We start from the raw sequence: 24,533 nt of genomic DNA on the forward strand, positions 1-24,533 counted from the left end.
ATTTGTTGCAAGTGTGATTAGTTTTTATAGTTCAGTTTAGGTGACCATCCGAATTTATGAATCCGCATTCTCAGATAAATCAAAAAATCTCTAGAACCAAACTATTAGGTGGTGCTCATTTGCAGATTAAGGAAGCTCTCTCAGACAAGTAGACAACTTCAAGATATTGTGTTGCGATTGGAGAGAATGTCCTATCTTGAAGTAAGGAACAAAATTTTATCTGGTTACACAAATAGAGTATGGATCCAAAATTCCATGATTCTAGGAACCAGTAAATTTATTTAGTTGAAGCAAACTTCTTTATGAGTTAACGTTAAGGTGAACATTAATCTATTTTAGTCAAAAATCAAATCCAATTAAACTGATCTGATTCAATTCGGTTTGACCAATTTAAATTTTTAATAAATTTTTTATTTTTACCGTAAAATTTAAAAATTTTAAAATTTAATTGAAATATTTTAATTTTAATATTATCTAATTTTTTATATTATTAAAAATAATATATTATTATCACTGATCGATTTAATTTTTTTTCTGATCAAAATCAAATCAAATTAAAATAATCGAAAATTTTTAAAATTAAAAATTAAATCGAACCCAAATGAATAAAAAATAAAAATAAATTTTAAATTAATTTATTTTTTTTAATTTAAACCGAATACGGCTTATCCCATTTTGTTAATAACAAAATAAAGCTAATAAGTGATGATCAACTCAATTGACTAATTAGCAGATGTTATCCATGGAGTTCACGAGTTGAGTATATTCCAAATAATCTTTAGCTCGAAAGGGAGTGTCAGAGATGTAAATATATAATTAGGCATCACAAATTAGAGTCCCAAAAAATTAGCCCAGAATCTGTAGTTTTATTCTTCCTGCTCCGAGTCTTTGTACCCGATTTCTTCCCTTTTTTTCCAAAGCATGTAAATTTTCAATATTTTTTTTTTGAAAATAGAGGGTTGGGGGAGTCGAACCTTAGACCTTGAAAGGCTACAGGATGCACTTTCCACCAGGCTAAGTCTTGGAGCATATAAATTTTCAATATTAAATCTACTAAATTGAATAAAAATATAATCAATATTATAAATTTGCTTAAATTTTATTAATTAAACAACTAAATATTAATCTCAAAGTTCGTACGGATCTGCTAGTAAATCAAATGTCGATATAATCTCATGACAGAAATTAAAAACAAAATTGGAAAAGATGTAAAGTTCAAGATTTTACTTTTTTATTTTTATGGATAGCCCTAAAATATTGCTACTACAAAAATCATCATGCTGTAACTAAAGTTTAAAAATAAACAGAACAAAAATTAATTAATTTTTTTTACTAATAAAAGCCTTGTCAGATGGAATAAAAGGATAGATAATAAATAATTTAAAATTATATATAAGACCATTCATTTTGACGTGCTTTTAGAAAACAAACGAAATAAGCACAGAAAACTATTCATTCCAAATGCTGAGGCAAACACATGTTAGTGTTGTTAATTGATACAAACAAAGCATAGCATAAAGCATGACATGTTTGTAATTGCAGACAAGTAACGCAATTTACATGTCAACCTAATCAGGACACCGAAACATTGTGATCCTCCAGAACTTTATCAGTGACAGTTCCAAAATTTCTATAACCCTCAGGCACACATAATCATCACCCCTATGCACTGGAAATTAAAGGAAAAAGGAATGCCCCATCAAGCTCATTCATTCTCCAGTATGGTTGTAGTCTACTTTCTTGCTACGTACCTTAATGTGCTTCATGCAATAGCAACACCTCATGTGGTTGGAGGCATCGATGGATGGACGCTCTTCACCAATTCATCCAACTGGGTACAAGGAAAAGAGTTTCACGTCAGTGATGTCCTTGGTAAGTTTACATGCACACATGAACAGTTTCCAGGCATATGCAGATGGTCTAGCACAAATAACAAAATGAAATTACTAATTAATCCCTGTGTTACAGGAAAATTAATGATTTAGTCCTTGTATTTTAAAGAACACATTAGTTGGCTCTTAAGTTTAGATTTAGATATATAATTGTCTGTTATCTATCTCTATCAATTTTGACCATAAATAGTAAACAATGTTTTCACCATCATAAAACAATTTTGATCTCTGAGCTTTTATCATTATTAACAGTTTTGTCTCTCATTGACAACTTTCTAGTCCCTTGACTAGTAAACAATTGAAAAAGTAGACAAAAAGACCAAATAGTTAACAAATCAAAAGTAAAGTACTAAATCATATGATATTGCAAATATGAGAACCATATTATTAATTGTAACACAAAGGGCTAAACAGTACTTTTTCCAATATCAAAACACGCAAAAACGGGTTACTTCTTTTTAAAGTCTTACGATCTGTCAAAAATGATGTTTTGTCATATGTAATATCTTGTACTAACAGAGTTCAATTACGAAAGAGGTTTGCACAATGTAATGCAAGTGAACTCAACAGCCTATGAAGGATGCATAAAAGACACATACATAGGATTGTTCACAAGTGGTAATGACTCACTGGTCTTATCAGAGGTTGGCCAAATGTGGTTCATATGTGGAGTAAGTGATCACTGCGAACTTGGCCAGAAGTTGACCATCAATGTGATTCCTTAGATTTTGAGGAACAGAGGAATAATCGCAAGAAGTGTTGACAATCAATGTGCTTCCTTAGATTTAGGGAACACTTGAAGACATGTGCCCATATTAGTTTCTTAAATTCCCTGAATAAATCAGAATGTTGTCTCTTACTGTTCCCAAAATAAAACATAAAAATCCCACAACCAAGTAAGTTCAACTTTTTTGTTACAAAATGTGTTGCAGTAATCAGACACGCTTTATCAGGTAGAAATGACAGAAAGTGCACCCCGCTCACTCTTGCTCCCTCTTCTCATATCTCTTATTTTAAATTGAAAGCTCTACTGCATGTTAATTTGTCAACCAATAAGAAAGATAGTCTATGGAATGAATTCACTTCAGCTACTACCTATTATTGTATGGTTATTTATGTACTAAAATTCAACAAGGATATACAATTTCTTCTATCTTGGTAAAATTAAGCTTAATATCTATGTAATCTGAGGACAAATTCAATAGCAAAAAAATATTGAAAATATCTATAATTTACAATTTCTATTATATATACAAGTATAAATTAGGGGAAAATATTTTAATAGAGGATATATATATATATATATATGCATGTATGTATAACCGTTATTTCTTCTGTCTTGGTAAAATTAAGTTTAAATTGATTTCTTAGAAAGAATATCTGTGTAACCTGGGGACAAATTTGATTTTAATACAAGAAAATTGACATCAAAATCTTTTCTTCTTGTGGGGTTGTTCTTGATAAGGAAAAAAATAAAACAAGGGAAGAAAGAAATTGTGAAAGATGGTATTAATCTTGTGGTATTTGTGATTTAAAAGTGCAATTGAATAATTTTGTGATCCTTAAAGAAGAGAGGTTTGACATTAGGAGAAGGCAGAGAAAGAAGAAGGGTTCCTTGGGACACTACAATCATTTACTGCTAAAAGAAACATAATTTGAAATGAGGAGACGATAGAGGAAGAAAACCAGGCCCTTGTTGTAGCTATTTGTGATACAACCAACCTTGGTAAGGAGGTTCAACACTACATTACTCAACAAGACAAACTTTCAATGCCTAGTAGACCAATTACAAAGCAGCAAGTTTCAAAGTTCAAGCAAGCTATGCAAGGATTTGTTCAAGTCTTAATTGCATCTCATATTCATGATGAGGCTGAGAAAAACGTAAAGGAACACCAAGGCATGCCAAAGCTTGTGACTTTGTTAAAGGAGGCTTGTGGAGAGGCTAGTATTTAGCCAAAATAAGCCCAATATCTCTTATAAAGGGGCTGATTATGTTACTTGGACTTGTAATTTAGTTGCTTTTATTTATTAGTTTGAATTTGTTTCATGGACTGTTTGTATTAAGCCCATTGTTAAAACTCATACATATCTTTTAATACTTGCCTATTTTTTTGAAATTTCAAAAAAATAAAAATAAAAATCGAGATTAAAAAAAAAATTCAGATTAATCAAGATAGGTTTTTTTCAATCTTATATGCCCCTCTTGTCAATTCAAACTTAGTCAATCATTTCTCTTGCATGAATTTAGGTTATAAGCACAAATTAGACTAATTTGCGTGCAAGAATCACTGAAACATTTTGAATTACTTATCTTGAATTTGGGGCAGATTTGAACTTGTTCATCTAAGTTCCATTTTTTTTTTATTTTTTTTAGTGAGATTGGCTAATAATTGTGTCTTTCTTTGATATTGTGCCTATCTTTGCCTCTAATACATTGAATTGGACAATTTTGTACTTATATTGTTCAATTAATTACAAAAATCATTGCATACACATCGTTCATCTGTGTATTGGCATAGATAATTTGCTACTATCCTTTTTAATATATTTGCTTCTAGTCTTTGTCTATTTCATTCTTGTTAGAAATTATCTTGCTCTTTCTAATTAAAACTTGTGTTGTTTGTTGTTTGCTTGTTTTTGTTTGAATTGGTTTTTACAAAGACATCACTTGAGATGTAAAAGGCAAGAGTGTGAACCTATCAAGTGAAAAGCCATTATTTGGCGTGAAACACGAGTAGTAAAATTCTGTTTTAGAGTAAAACATGTGAGGGAGTGCTAATGAGGTGCTTTCTAACATTTACTTGCAGGTTTTAACATGTCTACTGAAAGTGATAATAGTGCAAAGAAGACAGAACAAAAGAACCCAACAGATCCAAACTTCACTTTCCAAGCCATGTATCGTTAGTTTGAGAGACTTAACTCGAGGTTTGATGATATGGAAAAAAAGTTGAGAGATTGAAGGAGCAATCACAATCTGCTGATAGAGGAGATTCGGGAAATAAAAGAGGTGCTACTACCACCCCAATCCGAAACACATACAATTATAAAGAGTATGATGATTTTGATGACCATGATGAGGAAGAGTGACATAGGGGCAGAAATGAAGGTAGAGGTGGAGGAAATGGCCGAGGCAGATTTAGAGGTTGTAGAGCAAGAAATGACAGAGAAAAGGAAGAAGAAACAAAAAGAGTGGATAAGAATATTGGAAGCATCAAGATGAATATACCAGCTTTGCAAGGGAAAAATGATGCAAATGTCTACTTAGAGTGGGAAAGGAAAGTTGACAAGATATTTGTTTGCCATAACTACTTAGAGGAGAAGAAAGTAAAATTGGCGACAGTCGAATTCTCACATTATGTTGCTATCTGGTGGGATCAGTTGCTAGTTAGCATAAGAAGAGTTGGTGAAAGGCCTATTGAGACATGAGAAGAGATGAAGGTTATAATGAAAAAACGCTTTGTACCTAGTTACTACTATAGGGAGTTCCACCAAAAGCTTCAAACCTTGACACAAGGTACTAGAAGTGTGGAAAATTATCATAAAGAGACGAAAATAGCTAAGATTAGGGCTAATATTGAAGAGGATAGGGAAGCCACCATGGCAACGTTTCTTGCTGGTTTGAATAAAGACATAGCCAATGTGGTGGAGTTGAATCATTATATGGAGATTGAGGAAATGGTGAATATGCCATGAAAATTGAAAGGCAACTGAAGAGTAAGAGTTCTACCGAGGCACAAAATTATGGTTCTTCAAGCTCATGGGGTTCCAAATGGCCTAAGAAGGAAGAGAAGCGCAAGGATAAGTCCAATGACTACAAAGAAAAGTCCAAAGACAAAGGGACATCCTCAAAAGGTACCAATTTCAGGCCTAATGTTATTAATACACCTACTAAGCTAGAGATATCAAATGTTAAATGTTTGGGATCTAGTCACATTGCTTCGCAATGTCCAAATAGAAAACTCATGGTTTTGAGGGATGATGGAGGAACTGAGTGCCAAGAGAGTGATGATGAAGAAATGCCTAAATTGGAAGATTGTAGTGATGTGGAGGTGGAGAAATCTGTCCAAGCCGAAACCCTTGTGGTTAGGCGTGCTCTTAATGTTCAAGAAAAGATGCAGGTGGATGAGCAAAGGGAGAACATCTTCCACACCCGTGATGTGTAGCACGATTATTGATAGGGAAGATTGTACTAATGTGGCTAGTACAATTTTGGTGAAGTTAGGGCTGCTCATTATCAAACAACCTAGGCCATACAAGCTACAATGGCTCAATGAATGTGGAGAAGTGAGGGTGCACAAGCAGGTTATGGTTGCATTCTTCGTTGGAAGATATTCAGATGAGATTTTATGTGATGTAGTACCAATGCAAGCAGGTCACATACTGTTAGAGAGGCCTTTGCAGTACAATAGGTGTGTAATCCATGATGGTTATAAGAATAGGTACTCATTTAAAATTGGAGATCATAACTATATTTTGGGTCCTCTACAGCCAAAAGAGGTCCATAAAGATCAAATTATGCATGCAAAAGCCATGGAAGAGTAAAAACAAAGGGAGGCTGAGAGTTTGAAAAAGAAAAAAAAGGAAAAGAGGCCATGAAAGAAATTGAAAATAAAGACCCAATTAAGAGTCATTGCACTAGTAAACAAAAGAAAGAGAGTAGTGCAATTGAAAAAGGAGAGTTGAGTGAAAAAAAGAGTGGAAGGAAAAAGTGTACCTTCTTTGCAAAATCAAGAGAGTTGAGATAAGTGTTGTACAGACATAAGCCTACATTTTTGCTTTAACTATAAAGAAATTCTGTATAATGAGGTTGACCTTGATTCTTCTGTGCCTAGTGTTGTTAAAACTATTCTGCATGAATACTCAGATGTATTTCCAGATGAGATGCCCAAGGGACTTCCACCTTTGAGAGGGCATTGAACACCAAATTTTCCACCTTTGAGATAGCATTGAACACCAAATTAACTTTGTGCTAGGGACTCAAATTCCAAACCGCCCAGCCTATAGGAGTAATCCTGAAGAGAAAAAGGAACTTCAAAGGCAAGTGGAGGAACTTTTAGTCTATGTTTGGATATTTTGGAAAAGGGAAAGGAAAATAAGATGAGGAAAATATTGTTTATTTTCCCTCCTTGTGTTTGGATAGGTGAAAAGTAAGAAGGTAAAGGAAGGAAAAATAGTAGTGATATAAAAGGATAAAATTGTAATTTTATAAAAAAATATATGATTTCCTATTTTCTCTCCAAAATGGAGAGAAAATAACCAACAAAAAATAAAATTTATTTTCCTCTCCTCTCCAATTTTTCTTCTCTATCCAAAGAAAGGAATATGTCACATCAAAGTTATTTTACCTTCTTTATTTTCTTTCCTCCCTACTTTCCCCCTATCCAAATAAACTATTACAAATGAACTTTAAAGGCAAGTAGAGGAACTTTTAGAGAAAGGGCATGTGATGGAAAGCTTAAGCCCATGTGTTGTTCCAGTATTATTAGTGCCAAAAAAAGATAGAATGTGGCGCATGTGCACGGATTGTAGAGCAGTAAACAAGATAATTGTAAAGTATCACCACCCTATTCCTAAATTAGATAATATGCTTGATGAGTTACATAATGCACATTTCTTACAAAGGTTTGATCTTATGAGTTGCTATCATCAAATGAGGATGAGAGAAGGAGATGAGTGAAAAACAACCTTTAAAACTAAATATAGTTTGTATGAGTGGTTGGTCATGTCATTTGGTTTGACAAATGCACCTAGCACTTTCGTGAAATTGATGAACCATGTTTTAGTGTAAATTTATTTGCAAATTTGTGGTCGTATACTTTGATAATATTCTGATTTATAGCAAAAGCCTATATGAACATGTTTTGCATCTTAAATTTGTGCTTGAGGCATTTAGGAGTGAAAAATTGCATGCTAAGCTTAAAAAGTGTTCTTTTTGTATGAATAAAGTTGTGATTCTTGACTTTGTTATATCTACCCGTAGTGTTCATGTTGATGAGGAGAAGGTTAAGGCTATCAAAGATTCACTGATGTGTGTAACTTTCATGGTCTGATTAATTTTTTTAGGCATTTTATTAGGGATTTTAGCACCCTTGCTGCACCCATGGTTTCAAATCGCGGTCGCGAGTAACGAAAACAGGCCTGTAACGGTCATAAGCGCAAATTTTTTTAGAAAATTTGTAAAGTCCATGAAATTAAAATATATTGAAAGATAAAATGAAAATTAAGTTATACAACTTATTAACAAGTACAAATATATTAAATAAACATAAAATACATAAATTTTAGACATTATATGTAGTAATTTACTTCAATTACCACCAGAATGAGCGTCTAGCAGGTTCTTAAATAGATCCACCACCTTTATCTTGTGATTGAGAGCTTTGATCTTGATGATCTTGATAGTATTGTGATGGAACAAAGCTGAAGAATGAACCCATACCAAATTGATCACTAGGATTGGACTGGGTTTGGGTGTGGGAGAATGATTGCTCTGATAAAAATAAATCAGAATACAATGGAGCAGGCTGATATGGATATGGATTTGACTATTTCCATTGAAAATTTCCTCTATATCTATAATCACCAGTAGAGGTTGCTTCCATTGAAGATTCACTTGTACTATAACTCCCATATCCATAATTATCTGCATCCATAGAATACTCTCCATGTGCAACACCTTTTCCCTTATCACTGCTACCATCAGAACCACGGGATCTGTGATATGTATGTTGCAAAGTTGGAGCTGGAGCTGGAGCTGGAGATAGGCTATGCCTCTGATATGAAGGATCATCATGTGATTGTAATGAACTAGTAGCTCCACGACCTTCACCTCTTTCACCCTGACCACTACCACCATCATCATCATCACTGGAACTAGATAGTATAAAGTTTAGCATCACCACTGCCTCCAATATTATGTCCATGAGTTGGAGCATTAACTTGTTGTGATTGTGATGGAGCAGGCTCATCCTCCTCTAGCCAAGGATTTTCTTCACCATCAAGCATAGGATTTTCCATTTCCTCCAACCAAGGATTTAGCGGATCATCTTCCTCGAAAATGTAGTCCAAATTAATTGGATTATAACTCTTTTCTAGCTCATGCGGACTCTTTCTGCTCAAAGTCCTCAACTTCAGCCGCATATTGTAGTGAATAAAGACGAGTGCATGCAATTTTTGATACCGTAATATGTTCCTCGTCTTTGTATGTATAAGTAAAAAAGTACTCCAATTTCTTTCACAATTAGATGCAGAAGTGGTTTGACTCAACACTCCTACTGCAATTCTTTGTAGTTCAGAAGCACTTTCACCATAATATATCCACCATTTAGCTGCATTAAAACATATAATAATTTTAATAATACATATTATTTTCTCAAATATTTGATTTTATATTTTAGAACACTAAAAATATAACATAATGTGTAAATCTTATATTTTAACCTGGATCAGTGAGTTTAATGACTTTTTGTGCTAAGGCGGACCCAAAACTCTCCATTTTATGCTTATAGAGTTGTGTCTACCATGGTTTCAAATAACGACCGTTACGTAACGGCTGTTATTTACAGGTTAGGAAGGCTGCCGTGGCCGTTATGGCCGATAAGTAATGACTGTGTCTACCATGGTTTCAAATAACGGCCGTTATGTAACTACCGTTATTTACAGATTAGGAAGGCTGCCGTGGCCGTTATGGCCGATAAGTAACGACAAGAAAAAAGTGTTGCTATAACGGCCGATTACTTTCCTTTATATCAAATCATTCAGGAATCTTACATAATTTTGTCCAGCCAGCAGCTCCAGAAATCTTGCAGAATTTATCTATCAGCTCCAACCTGTGTTTCACGTGAAAAACTGAAAATGCAAAAATGATTTCTCTACCTTTTTTACTTCTTCTTTTGTATTTCTTTATCTTTATTCTTTAGTCTCTCTTCCATCTAGCACTTTGAGTCTCTCCAGCACAGCACTTCTCCTTCTCCATCTCCTCTAGCAGCACAAAGAGAGTTCTTCTTCTTCCATAGTCTTTTTCTTCCATAACTCATACTTATTTCCAGCCTCCATTGAGGTATGTTGTTGTTACTATATATAATGTTTAAAATTTATGAATTTTATATTTATTTGATATATTTATACTTATTATTAAGTTATATAATTTAATTATATCTTTAAATATGTTTTAATTTCATGAACTTTACAAGTTATAACTTACAAGTTACCGCATACAAGTTACTTTATTATAATATATTTTTTGTTTACATATTAATTTGAATTTAAGTTAATTTACACATTAATTTGATAATATATTTTTTATTTTACAGTATATTATTTGATAATTTGAAAATGCCGAAAGAGGGATCTGATAAACCAAGTCAAGATATTAGATAGAATTTTGTCACTCCTACGGGAAAAAAATGAGAAATGACCTTTAATTTTTGTGGTAAAAAAATAACCGGGAGATAACTCGCTTGAAGCATCATTTGGCAAATATACCAGGACAAGTTGCTGGTTGTCAAAAAGTTTCTGCGCAAGTAAAAAAGACATGGGAAATATGTTGAGGGGTTTTGAAGCTACAAAAAGGGATAAAGCAAAGAGATCTGGAAGATGAAATCATGAAGATGACATAAGTTGAGGGTTCAAATTCAAACGAAGAAGATATTGAACTAGAAATTGCGAGACGCGAAAACATGCGGTAGTTTGATGAAGATGCTTATAGGAGAGCTTCTTATTATGAAAGTGGTGGGAGTAGCCATCAAGCTCCTCCTCGCTCGGGAATTAGTCGTTCAGTGACTGTTCGTGAAAGAGGGAGGGAAGCATCAAGATTTGTCGAGCAAACATCAACACCTGCTTTTAGATTAGCAACAGCTGAAATTGAAATAGAAAAGAACAAAAGTCTGAAACAACCAAAGATTAAAACGAAATGGCTTGTCGCAGAAAGAAAAGTTGCTTAAAGTCTTTGGTAATTTTTTTATCCACAACAAATTACCTTTTAGTGTGGTTGAGTCACCATGGACAAAGCCATTACTTAGAATGGCCGCTGAAGTGGAATTTAATATATCACCACCTTTAGCATATGTGATCTCTTAAGTATATTTGAAAAATGAATATAAAGAAATGAAGAAATATATTGCTTCATTTGAGAGCATGTAGAACGAAAGAGGAGTTACCATTATGTGTGATGGATGGAGCGGACCAACCAGAATAAGTAACATTAATTTTCTAGTCTACTCTCCTCGTGGAACAGTGTTCCATAAATCCATAGATGCAAGTAATGTTGAACGAAAAGATGGAGAACTTCAAGATCATGAAAGAGATGGTTGAAGAAATTGGTCCAAGCAAAATTGTCCAAGTGGTAACTGATAATGAAACTGCTATTAAATCTGGTGGCAAAAAGTTGATGGAGAAGTTTCCAAATTTGTATTGGACAGCATTCAGTGCACATTACATTGATTTAATTTTAGAAGATTTTGGAAAGAGGAAGAATATAAAAACCGTCACTGAGCAAGGAAAAGTTATCACCCAATTTATTTACAATCATAATTGGGTGGTAAATTACATGAAGAAATTCACTGATGGTTGAGCTGTAATTCGCCCCGGGATTACTAGATTTGTAACTAATTTTATTACATTGGCGAGTCTTTTTCGATGTAGAACGGGATTAAGAAATATGTTTGAATCCGAGCAATGGATAGGAAGTAAATATGGCCAAGCTACCAGTGAACCAGCTTATAAAGCTAAGAAAATTGTTCTTACCTTGAATAGAGAGGGAAGAAATTTTTGAGAGAAAGCCAAGCAAATTATGAAAATCCAAGAGCCATTGCTTAAAGTGTTGAGATTAGTGGATGGTGACGAAAAACCAACAATGGGATTTATATATGAAACAATGGAACGAGCAAAATTAGCCATTAAGCAATGGAACGACCAATAAAAAAAATTATCTGCTTTATTATACTACTAAAATTGTAATTAAAATTATTCAAGTTAGGTATATATTATATACTTGGTTCAATGCATGGCCTTGATTTATCAAATCACTCTCTAGCTTTTGAATAACATTTTTAAAGCCCGCAATAATTTCACTATCATTTCCAATATCGTGTGAACCATACTGATATTGAGGATTCAAAAAATATCCTGCAAATTATAAAAGTATTATTAAAATTTATAAGATATAGAAATTAAAGTATTAAGTATTAAGTTTATGTGCTTCTTACTAGCCGCATGCAAATCATGATGTAATTGAAAATTTCAATGAGTATCAATAATTTTCCAGTAGTCTATGTGATTTCTGGAATTTTACTTAATGGCCAATTTTGCTCGTTCCTTTGCTTCATATATAAATCCCATTGTTGGTTTTTTGTCACCATCCATTAATCTCAACACTTTAAGCAATGGCTCTTAGATTTTCATAATTTGCTCGGCTTTCTCTCAAAAATTTCCTCCCTCTCTATCCAAGCTAAGAACAATTTTCTTAGCTTCATAAGCTGGTCTACTGATAGGCTGGCTATATTTACTTCATACCCATTGCTCGGATTCAAACATATTTCTTAACCCCGTTCTACATCGAAGAAGACTCTCCAATGCAATAAAATTAGTTGCAAATCTAGTAATCCCGAGGCGAATTATATCTCAACCATCAGTTAATTTCTTCATGTAATTTACCACCAAATTATGATTGTAAATAAATTGGGTTATAACTTTTCCTTGCTCAATGACGGTCTTTATATTCTTCCTCTTTCCAAAATCTTCTAAAATTAAATTAATGCAATGTGCACTGCATGCTATCCAATACAAATTTGAAAACTTCTCCATCAACTTTTTACCACTAGATTTAATAGCAGTTTCATTATCAGTTACCACTGGGACAATTTTGCTTGGAGCAATTTCTTCAACCACCTCCTTCATAATCTTAAAGTAATATTCTCCATCTTTTCGTTCAACTTTACTTGCATCTATGGATTTATGGAACACTGTTCCACGAGGAGAGTAGAGTAGAAAATTAATTATACTCATTCTGGTTGGTCCGCTCCATCCATCACACATAATGGTAACTCCTCTTTCGTTCCACATGCTCTCAAATGAAGCAATATATTTCTTCATTTCTTTGTACTCATTTTTCAAATATATTTCAGAGATCTTATATGCTAAAGGTGGTGATACATTAGATCCCACTTCAGCGGCCGTTCTGAACAATGACTTTGTCCATGGTGACTCAACCACACTAAAAGGTAATCTCTTGTGGATAACAAAATTACCAAAGGCTTTAAGCAACTTTTCTTTATGTGAATTAAGTCATTTGGTTTTAATCTTTAGTTGTTTCAAACTTTTATTCTTTTCTATTTCAATTTCAGCTGCTGCTAATCTAAAAACAGGTGTTGATGTTTGCTCGACAAATCTTGATGCTTTTCTACCTCTTTCACGAACGGTCGATGAACGACTAATTTCCGAGCTTGATGGCTACTCCCACCACTTTCATAATGAAAAGCTCTCCTTCTATAAGCATCTTCATCAAACTGCCGCATGCTTTCGCGTCTCGCAATTTCTAGTTCAATATCTTCTTCGTCTGAATCTGAACCCTCAACTTCTGTCATCTTCATGATTTTATCTTTCAACTCCCTTGCCCTTTTTGTTTTATCCCTTTTTGCAGATTCAAAACCCCTTAACATATTTTCCATGTCTTTTTTTACTTGCCCTGGTATATTTGCCAAATGATACTTCAAGCGAGTTATCGCCTCAATTATTTTTTTACCACAAAAATTACAGGTCATTTCTCTTTTTTTTCCCGTAGGAGTGGCAAAATTCTATCCAATATCTTGACTTGGTTTATTAGATCCCCCTCTCGGCATTTTCAAATTATCAAATAATATACTGTGAGATAAAAAATATATTATCAAATTAATGTGCAAATTAACTTAAATTCAAATTAATGTGCAAACAAAAAATATATTATAATAAAGTAACTTGTATGCCGTACCTAGTTATAATTTGTAAAGTTCATGAAATTAAAAGATATTTAAAGATATAATTAAAATTAAATTATATAACTTAATAATAAGTACAAATATATCAAATAAACATAAAATTCATAAATTTTAAACATTATATATAGTAACTTACCTCAATGGAGGCTGAAAATAAGTATGGATTATGGAAGAAAAAAACTATGGAAGAAGAAGAACTCTCTTTGTGCTGCTGGAGGCTAGAGGAGATGGAGAAAGAGAAGTGTTGGAGAGACTCAAGAGAGTGCTAGATGGAAGAGAGACTAAAGACTGAAGAATAAAGATAAAGAAATACAAAAGAGTAAAAAAAAAGAAGTAGAAAAGGTAGAGAAATCATTTTTGCATTTTCAGTTTTTCACGTGACAACACAGGTTGAAGCTGCTGGACAAAATCTGCAAGATTCCTGGAGCTGCTGGCTGGACAAAATTATGCAAGATTCCTTAATGATTTGATATATAAAGGAAAGTAACGGGCAATACAACCGTTACATAACGGCCGATAACGGCCATTACCGTTGCGTAACGGCCATATTGGTCGTTACAACAACACTTTTTTCTTGCCGTTACTTATCGACCATAACAGCCGCGACAGCCTTCCTAACCTATAAATAATGGCCTTTACGTTACGTAACGGTCATTATTTAAAACCATAGTTGCACCATTGACTGAAATAATTAAAAAGGATGTTGGTTTTAAGTGGAATGAGGCACAAGAACTTGCATTTAATACTTTGAAAAATAAGTTGTATTCTACACCTATTTTTAGTTTGTCTAACTTTAATTAAACTTTTAAAATTAAATGTGATGCTGCCGGAATAGATATTGGTGCTGTTTTGATGCAAGATAAGCATCTTATTGCCTTCTTTAATGAGAAGCTTCATGTACTACAACAGAACTATTCCACTTATGAAAAAGAGCTCTATGCCTTGGTGATAGCATTAGACACTTGGTAACACTACTTAAGGCCAAAGGAGTTTGTAGTGCATTCTGACCATGAATCACTTAAGCATTTGAAGGGTCAACGTAAATTGAACAAAAGATGCAAAATGGCTAGAATTCATTGAAACTTTTTCATATATGTTCAAGTACAAGCAAGGTAAGGAGAATGTAGTGGCCGATGCACTATCAAGAAGGTACACTATAATCAATACTTTAAGTTCTAAAATGCTTGTCTTTGAGTTTATTAGAGATTTGTATGCTTCGGATTCTGATTTTGGGAATGTTTATTCTGTGTGTGAGCAGGTTGCATTTCAAACGTTTTATAGGCATGATGGGTACTTGTTTAGAGAGAACAAGTTTTGTGTGCCTAATTGTTCTATGCATGACATACTTGTGCGTGAATCACAATGTGGGAGTTTGATGAGTCATTTTGGGATGTAAAAAACATGACATACTTTGTGAACATTTTTATTGGCCTAATATGAGAAAAGATGTTGAGAAAATCTGCTCTAAATGTGTTGCGTGTAGACAAGCAAAATAAAAAATCTATCCACATGGTTTATACACACCTTTGCTTATGCCTAAGCATTCTTGGATTGACATATCTATGGAATTTGTTTTAGAGCTGTCTAAGACCAAAAGAGTAGGGATAGTATATTTATGGTTGTTGATAGATTTAGTAAAATGACACTTCATTGCATGTCATGATATGGTAATACCACAAATATTGCTGATTTGTTCTTCAAGGATGTTGTGCATTTGCATGGTGTTCCTAGGACAATTGATTCTGACCATGATGTAAAGTTCTTAAGTCATTTTTGGCGTATGCTTTGGGAAAAGTTAGATACTAAACTTTTATTTTCTACTACATATCATCCTCAAACAGATGACCAAACAGAGAGAAATGAAGCATACGCACAAAGAGTTAATTAGGGGCGCAAGTTGAAGAGATTTGAACCTAGAGATTGTGTTTAGGTGCATTTCAGGAAGGAGAGGTTTCCTAAGAAAAGGAAATCAAAGTTGGATCCTAGAGGCAATGGGCCATTTCAAGTGCTTGAAAGGATTAATAATAATACCTCTAGGATTGATTTACTAAGTGAGTATCAAGTGTCTACTATATTTAATGTTGCTAATCTCTCTCCATCTGATAATGTAGGGGCTGATTAGAGAACGAATCCTTTTGAGGAGGGAATGATACAACCAGTCTTGGTAAGAAGATTCAACACCACATTATTCAACAAGACAAGCTTTCAATGCCTAGTGGATCTCTCTCCATTTGACAATGTAGGGGCTGATTAAAGGACGAATCCTTTTGAGGAGGGAGGGAATGATACAACCAGTCTTGGTAAGGAGATTGAACACCACATTACTCAACAAGACAAGCTTTCAGTGCCTAGTGGATCTCTCTCCATTTGATAATGTAGGGGTTGATTAGAGGACGAATCCTTTAGAGGAGGGAGGAAATGATACAACCAATCTTTGTAAGGAGATTCAACACCACATTACTCAATGCCTAGTGGACCAATTACAAGATAGTAAGCTTCAAAGCTCAAGCAAGCTATGCAAAGATTTGTTCAAGGCTTAATTACATCTCAAATTCATGATGAGGTCGAGACAAACATAGAGGAACACCAAGGCATGCCAAAGCTTGTGATTTTACTAAAGGAGACGTGTGGAGAGGCTAGTGCTTAGCCAACTTTTGAAGACAAGCTCAATATCTCGTATAAAGGGGCTGATTGTATCATTTGGACTTGTAACTAAGTTGCTTTTATTTATTTTAGCTTGAACTTGTTTTATGGACTGTTTGTATTAAGTCCATTGTTAAAAGCAAAAGCTTTGTTTGGAAACACCTTTAATTTTACTTTTATTGTCATAATATTATGTAATCATCCAAACATGCCCCTTATTTAGAAATTAGGTCATCTTATTCCCCTTATTTATCTATAAATAGAATGAGATGAGGCTGTATGAGGACTTTTGAATCTTTGATGAACAAATTTCCAGATTTGGATTTCTTCAAGTAAGGTGTGAATTCCTTCTTGGTTACTTCAAAAAATTGATTTACTTCAAAAAATTGATTTGCAGCAAGTACTTGCAACGTGAATTGATTTCTATTTTCTTTGAGATTTTCTCAATTACGTATAATTGGGATTTGATCTAACATATTATTGAGATAGAAAGTTGGGTAATAAGCCAATAGATTGGGGGTTCAAGAACTCAGTTTTCTTAGGGTTTCCTTATCAGATGGGTTTTGTTATTTTGTTAGTTTTCTTCGTAAATATGGTTAGTTTTGAGTATATTTCTTTGATTTTAGAGATTGAAATGTAATATTTTGAACAAATTGTGATTGGGGGCTGATTTATTCATATCTATATAATTTCTAAGCTTTGATTCATTTCCTTGCGTGCTTCTTTTACTTGCCCAATGTCGGTACCTATAAGGCATTGTTTTTAATCTTTGATTGAAGGACCGAGAGGTGAAAATCATTGATAGATGATCTTGGATTTGGACTTGGATACCTAGATTTAGAGATAAACTAGGATTTAAGAGTATTAATAGGCTTTTAAATATGATTACTGAGTTTCAGTTTAATTAAATACCATGAAAATGGGTTTTGTTAGGTTAAACATGTTAGTTGTCTTGAGAAAAAAAACTAATTTAAATTATAGTTTTGCCTCCCAAGATATAAAATCGCTTTCCCACATTTTATACTTTATTTTAGTCTATTTTTCATAGATTTTAATATACTTTTACTTGCTTATTTTAATTAATTAATTTACTTGCATTTAGTTACTTATTAACTCATCTTTAGCATACTTGGATTTATTTTTATCGCTATAGTTAAATTGTACTTAAATATTACATTGTCATTAGCTTTGACGGTGCTTCACCCATAGTTTGGTACTTAAAACCTAAATTTCTAGTGAAAATGATACTTACCGACTCCTTATTACTTGAACAACCTATGCTCCTTATTACTTCAACAACCTATGCACTTGCAATGAGTAGGGGTGAACAGTATTTGGTTCAAATCGAAAAAACTGATCGAACCGAATTAATTTGAAAATTCAATTTGATTTTTTATTCATTTCAGTTTGATTCGATTTTAAATTTCAAAAATTTCAGTTATTTCAATTCAGTTCGTTTTTTGTTAGAAAAATCGAAAAAAGAGAACCAAACCGATTAGTAATAATAGTATACTGTTTTCAATAATATAAAGAGATTAGATCATATCAAGATTAAAATATTTCAATTAAATTTTAAAATACTAAAAATACAATGTAAAAAATAAAAAAATTATTAAAAGTTCAAACCGATCAAACAAATCAAATTAAATCAAATCAGACTGATTTGATTCGATTTGATTTCTGATCAAAATCAATTCAATTCGGTTTGATTAAGTTTTTATAAATACCAAAATTTTGATTTTTGATTTATTCGGTTCGGTTTTAAACCGAACAGACCGAATGCTCACCCCAGTAGTGAGCAATGTGCACACATCGGGCTTATTGCTTTTCCAAATTAAAAAGAAAAAGAATTTTTCAAACCCTAATCTGAAAAAAAAAATTTCCAAAATCAGAGTGAAAAGCGATTCTAACGCAGGTTAAAAGTATGGTAGAGCCGGTTGAATGGAGTATTTTAAAAAAAAATTAATACATTATCGCACGGTAATGCACTCAGTGCGCCAATCAATTCAAAATATAAATTTAATTTTTATTTTATTAATTTAATTTATTTAATTATATATTAAATTTATAAAATATAATTATAAAAATTATATTAATATTAGTTATTTTTTATTTAATTAATTATTATATTTTATTTTATTAATTTAATTAATTATATATTAAATTTATAAAATATAATTATAAAAATTATATTAATATTAATATTAATTAATTTAAATTATTTGTAATATAATATTATATTTATTATATTTACCATTTTATTTCATTAATTTATATAATTTAATTAATGCTAAGAATATATATAAATGTATTAATATAATTTATTTTATAAATGTATTAATTAATGCTAAGGATATATATATAATTTATTTTATTAATCATATTTATCAATGTAAAAAATATAAAAAATTAAATAAAAAAATACATGTAAATGCTTAAAAACAGCGGAATGTAATAAAAATAAGTTAATATATATACAAATGATAAAATTAAAAAATAATACTAAGAATGATTAAATGTGCTCCCGTGCTATATGGCCGTCCCTCTTTTTCTGAGAATGTGGAGTTTTATATGATTTGTACCCTCAAGTTCAGTTATCAATATTTGTAGAGTTTATAGGAATATTAAAAATCAATATTTATAGAGTATTTTGAGAGAAATATGAGAGAATAGAGAAAAATTATGAAATAAAATAAATTTTAATTTTTTATAGTTTTTATAATACAAATATTTATATTAAATATTTATAAATTAATTGTAATAAAAATAATAAAATAAAATGATAAATATGAAAAATATAATATTTTATTGTAAATAAATTAAAACAATTAATATTTATAATAATATTAATATAATTTTTATAACTATATTTATATAAATTTAATATATAATTAATTAAATTATATAAATTAATAAATATAATATTAAATCACAAATAATTTAAATTAATTAACATTAATATTAATATAATTTTTATAATTATATTTTATAAATTTAATATATAATTAAATAAATTAAATTAATAAAATATAATAATTAATTAAATTTATAATTTAAATTAATTAAGTACGGTGAAGCCGCACTCATGCATTACAGTGAATTCTACGGTGAATTCTACTGCACTTTTAAGGCGCAATAAACTTGCTTTTCACCTTAATTCAGGAAATTTTTTTTTCTCTGAGAATTTTTTTTTTAACTTAAAAAAGCAAAAAGCCCACACACATCAACACGTTTGACCAGCCAAAGATTTGCTTTTCTTTTTGATATACTTCCTCGAGGTATTTGATTTTATATTTCTAATTTTAACTTACATTTTAATTTAATTATAATTTAATATGAAATATTAGAAATATCTAATATATTTTTGTTTCTTAATTAAAAGAATATACTTATAAATTAGTAATAAAATGTAAATGCAAAAGAAAAAGAATATATAGAAGTACATTGGGTGGACAACAATTGAATGAACGAACAAATATTTAGTTATAATGTTTACAAATACAACTACTTAATATTTCAAACCCTCGATGGAATCCTACTTGTACGAACCAATCTAAGAACATTAGCTCCTAATTTTGTATAAATCCAATACCTAGGCACAAGAAATCTACTTACTAAATCTTATTGATCATTTTACAGCTTTTAGTTGGCTTTGTTGATCCTACCAAACATGAGTCTATTCATAGTCCAGAATCGCATCTGAAAATGGCAAATAGTGAAAAATGCTTGGACTAAGAATCGGATTATTATTATTATTATTATTATTATTACTTTTTAATTGGAATAGCCAAGCAATCGCAGTTATATGAGATATTATTTACTTTTCTTTTTCTTATCCTTCATTATGAGTAAAATATGGAGCCCATACATATTTCAAAATCAATTAACACGAATTTCATATTTTAGTGAATGAGTCAAACCTGGAAATGGAGGAATGTATGTCAAGATTTACTTTTCTGCATGCACATGCATTCAAAATTTTCACTGCTATTGCTGGTTGTCAGGCATATTTGCAGCAACTAGTTTCTCCTGAACTTGTGCAACACGACTCTGCATAAGAATAGGAATTCATCACAATTAGATTGCAAAACTCTATTTCTCTTAGTACTTTGACCTGATTTTAAGCAAAATCAGTTAAGGAAAGGGAAAATTATTATTTAGCCCCTGTGATATGGCAAAACTAACTAGTTAATCCCTGTGTCTTCAAACCAGTGTTTTTGAAAACTTATTAGAAAGTCCCCCGTTAAGTTTTAACACTGTTAATGTTAGTTTTGTACTATTACCATTAGCTTCTTTCTCACATTTTTAACAATGCTAAAACTTAACAAGATACACCTTTTAATTGACTTTTCAAAATCACAGAAACTATTTAATCTATTTCTCTAAACACAAGGACTAACTAGTTAGTTTTGCCATACCACAGGGACTAAATAATATTTTTCCCTCCATGAAATTGATGCAGGCCTCTTCTTTGGTAATGTTTATTTATATCTATTTAGGTTTAAGACATTTAATAAACATATATTTCTCACATGTATATTAGGTTAGGATACATAAATATATAACAAGAATTGTTATGTCAACCAGCAACAGTCCACATCACCAAAACTCTAGCCATTATATTAAGTGAGAGTATAAATTAACATTGACCAATAATAACTGGTGGGATTTTCACCCACAATCAGGAGAGATTGCCAAAAATAATGATAATAGTAATAAGAATAATACTCAGATTTATACATACGATACACATATATATATATGTATGTATATATATATATATGCATACATACATCTATATAAACACACTACTTAGATGACCCAATTTTAGCAAAATAAAATTACATGAAATAAAATACCATGAAAGGATAGATATAACAATTTTGCATTAGTTATACTGTTGTTAGAGATATTCATTTGAAATTGAACAGAAGCAGGATAAACATTCACCAATACATACTTACAAACAGGCACACCTGAGCTCGCCTTATGAACATCGGCTACCTAGAGAACTTCAAGGCATTGTGCCGTTCACCTTGCGGCCCCAGGTGCACCCTTAATAACACTCAGAAATAGAGACAGAACACGAGAGCAGGGTAGAGAGTGAGAGTGTTGCATCAAGAGAGAATATAGATTTTATTTTAGTGCCTGGGGACTCTACCAAGTTGAGAGAGCATATAACTATATACAACTCGGTGTTCTTATAATAGAATCACAGAAGCAGATGATACCTTAAATGCTTTTGAGCTACGAATGGTAGGGTCTATCTGCAAACACATTGAATATGACTTCTCAGCTGCATCATATTGTTCCATTGCCATGAAGGCATCACCTTCACAAATGCATGCCTGCTAAATGACATTCATAAATATATCTTCAAAATACTAAAGTACCGTACCAAAAATAACACACATAAACAGATAAAATTACACACATTCAAATACTTTTTTTTTTCCAAATCAGTCAGTTAAGTTTTTCAAAAGGAATACTTTTGAGTGTACAATTCAGATTGACTGGCAGGCATTTTTTTCCCCATTTCTGAGGGTAATCCGCGTTCTTTTTCTTTGATGATATTCATGCAGTAACAGCTGCAGTGAAGCTCAAATACCAAGTCTCTGAGATATTAGGCATAGCAGTGCAGCTGCAAACATCTGAAATTCTATAGAAGTAACTCATCTCACCTCAGTATATTGAGGAGCAAGATTTAAAGCATTTTGGGCATCTTCAAGAGCCTCCAAATAGTGTTTCATTGCCAATCTTACCTGAGACCTGAATTTAGGAAGATTAAGCAGAACCTAGGAAATGCCAGAAAGAGATTGTTCTAAGTACATGGAAAACAAAGATGAGTGCATAGAATGTGCAAGGGAATTTAATTGGCAAATTTCATGGTAGTAGTAAGTAGTACCAGCAAAACTGATTTGTGTATAAAATATTTTTTATACAAAACTGCCTCCAACAGTTATTAAGAGACTAAGATTAAGGTTATGTGTGGCCACTGAGCCGGTTCCAATTCAAGCTTCAGAAAAACTAGAAACGGACTGTAAACTGTCCCCTGGTTTCAGTTTCATTTTAATTCAAACTAGTTTTGATCAAATCTAACTATTGAAAATTCTCCTTTCCTTTTTTTTTTTTTTTTTGAAAATAAGAAAAAGATATCTGATTTGTTCTGGAACAGGAGAGGCCAGTTCCAGTTATGATGTGATTAAGGTAGATTTTGGTCAATTTGGTTTTGATTGGTTTTGGTCCAGCTCCAATTTCTGGCTGGCCCACGACCAGGTCTAGATATTGGTTTTGGTCCAGCTCAAATTTCTGGCCGGCCCACGACCAGGTCTAGATAGGGTGCAAACTTTGAGAAACAATATACTTATATGGATATAACTAAAAATTTTCCAAGTTTTATTCAAACGAAAATAGAATTAAATAAACTTGTCCTCAACACAGGACTTTGAATTTGAAATATTTTATAAATAGACATCATTTAGAATCCACTTCACATGATTTTTCAGCTATATTCATAACTCTAATGTTTAGTCACTAATCCAACTAACTAATCGATGAGTCTATTATCATGTAGACATTTGAAACCAAATCATATCTTTTATTCCAAATAATTGGATACAATCATGCAATGTTCCAATTCTAAGCCTCCAATTATATGTGAATTATATTCCATGAAAAATATTTTCTAAGAAAATAACTTATTTACCATTGCTTGATTGCAAGGTTAAAAAACAAAAAGTGTTAATTAACTTATATACAGAAAGTATAGAGGTGGTGATAAGGTTTTTTTTCATATTTTGAAACTAGCAAGTCATTTTCTTTAAAAATGGTTAATATTTTCCCATTGAATAACAAAATTGACCAAACTTGTATCTAAAAGTATTATGGTGTTAATAAGATTTTCAAAATGCAGAAAATAATTTTCTCATTTGAATATAACAATTCATTTTTCCTTCCCGTTGACTAGCAAATATTTTTTGTTAACCAATTTCCTGAGTACTTCAAACACTAGAAAATACCAAAAATATTTTACTCAAACATATTTTTGGTCAAACAAATGAATTCTAAATAAAGAACCTGTATGTATAAATAATATGGAGACCACCGAATGGTTTAAGATGTATAGCCTGCATCATTAAGAAACATGGCGTGATTAGCCAATAAGAACAAGCATATTTACCCACTTTAAAAAAAATGAAATTGAAAACAACCTGTGAAAGGAGGAGGTCGGCCTGGGGGAAATTGCCCATATCAAATTCAACCTGGGCTCTCTTTCTGAGAGCAAGAGCATCCAAAGACTTGCGAATTGTGGCATCATCATCTTCGTGCTCATAATGTCGAGCGATAATGCGAGCGGCTGCAGCGGCGGTGCCGCAATGGCCGATGATGATACCTTCCGGGACAAGGGCGACGTTGGGGCCGGCACCACATCGGCCCAAGCAACCGCATGAGTTAATGGGGAGGTCGGGAGGAGAGAGAGCCCTCATGATTTCGAGAGTCTGCATGGAACCTTGCCGGCGGCATGTACGGTTTGTGCAAACCCTGATATGTTCGGTTTTGGCAGTGGGTGAGAGTGGCCGAGGCTTCCTCTTATCATTTGAGGATGATAATGGAAGCCACACCACATTCTGAACGCAATTGCTTACTATCATGTCTCAATTAGAGAGAGAGAGAGAGAGAGAGAGAGAGAGAGAGCCACTGCAGCTGTGCTGTGAATTTTATATACCTTATGGAAAATATGAAGGGAGAAAACAATAGAAACATATGAGACTTTGCTATAAGCGGAGTTGGATTTTCATGGATTTATGTCCAGATCAATACCTATGCTTTGCAAGTGAGGATCAAATAAATTAATTTTAATTTTTTTTAATTACTAAGTTCAGAGCTCTAAATATTGATCACTTTTAATCTTATAATAATAAAATATTAAAAAAATACAAAAATTATATTTTATTATTAAAAAATAAAATTTTAATATTAAAAGACCTATGTAGAGTTAAGTTTCTTTGACAAAGAAAGTGAAAAT

General features: G+C 32.1%; 3 protein-coding genes across 14 annotated transcripts; 1 reads left to right on the forward strand and 2 right to left on the reverse strand.

Annotated features, from left to right (window-relative positions):
• Nucleotides 1-1,435: 1,435 nt before the first annotated feature.
• Nucleotides 1,436-24,295, reverse strand: LOC110609795 (RNA polymerase II-associated protein 3). Of its 12 annotated transcripts, none has more exons than XM_021749603.2 (7): nucleotides 23,719-24,295; nucleotides 23,585-23,634; nucleotides 22,189-22,276; nucleotides 21,739-21,858; nucleotides 21,468-21,562; nucleotides 20,428-20,557; nucleotides 1,436-1,831 (listed from the first exon to the last, which is right to left on the reverse strand). In XM_021749603.2, exons 1-5 carry the CDS (start codon nucleotides 24,157-24,159, stop codon nucleotides 21,539-21,541), a joined length of 723 nt encoding a protein of 240 aa, XP_021605295.1. In that variant the 5' UTR covers nucleotides 24,160-24,295; the 3' UTR covers nucleotides 1,436-1,831; nucleotides 20,428-20,557; nucleotides 21,468-21,538. The 12 variants fall into 12 exon arrangements, with proteins under 12 accessions (XP_021605295.1, XP_043807401.1, XP_043807393.1 ...); XM_043951466.1 differs by having other exon boundaries at nucleotides 21,739-21,855; nucleotides 23,719-24,292; XM_043951458.1 differs by lacking the exon at nucleotides 21,468-21,562 and adding an exon at nucleotides 2,523-2,724 and having other exon boundaries at nucleotides 23,719-24,292.
• Nucleotides 1,692-2,617, forward strand: LOC110608918 (basic blue protein). Its single transcript, XM_021748198.1, has 2 exons — nucleotides 1,692-1,872; nucleotides 2,412-2,617. The coding sequence occupies exons 1-2, from the start codon at nucleotides 1,692-1,694 to the stop codon at nucleotides 2,615-2,617; spliced, it is 387 nt and encodes a 128-aa protein (XP_021603890.1).
• Nucleotides 12,513-13,558, reverse strand: LOC110608919. Its single transcript, XM_021748200.1, has 2 exons — nucleotides 13,295-13,558; nucleotides 12,513-13,118 (listed from the first exon to the last, which is right to left on the reverse strand). The coding sequence occupies exons 1-2, from the start codon at nucleotides 13,556-13,558 to the stop codon at nucleotides 12,513-12,515; spliced, it is 870 nt and encodes a 289-aa protein (XP_021603892.1).
• Nucleotides 24,296-24,533: the final 238 nt, after the last annotated feature.

Source organism: Manihot esculenta, chromosome 2 (assembly GCF_001659605.2).
Source record: "Manihot esculenta cultivar AM560-2 chromosome 2, M.esculenta_v8, whole genome shotgun sequence".
Lineage (NCBI taxonomy): Eukaryota > Viridiplantae > Streptophyta > Magnoliopsida > Malpighiales > Euphorbiaceae > Manihot > Manihot esculenta.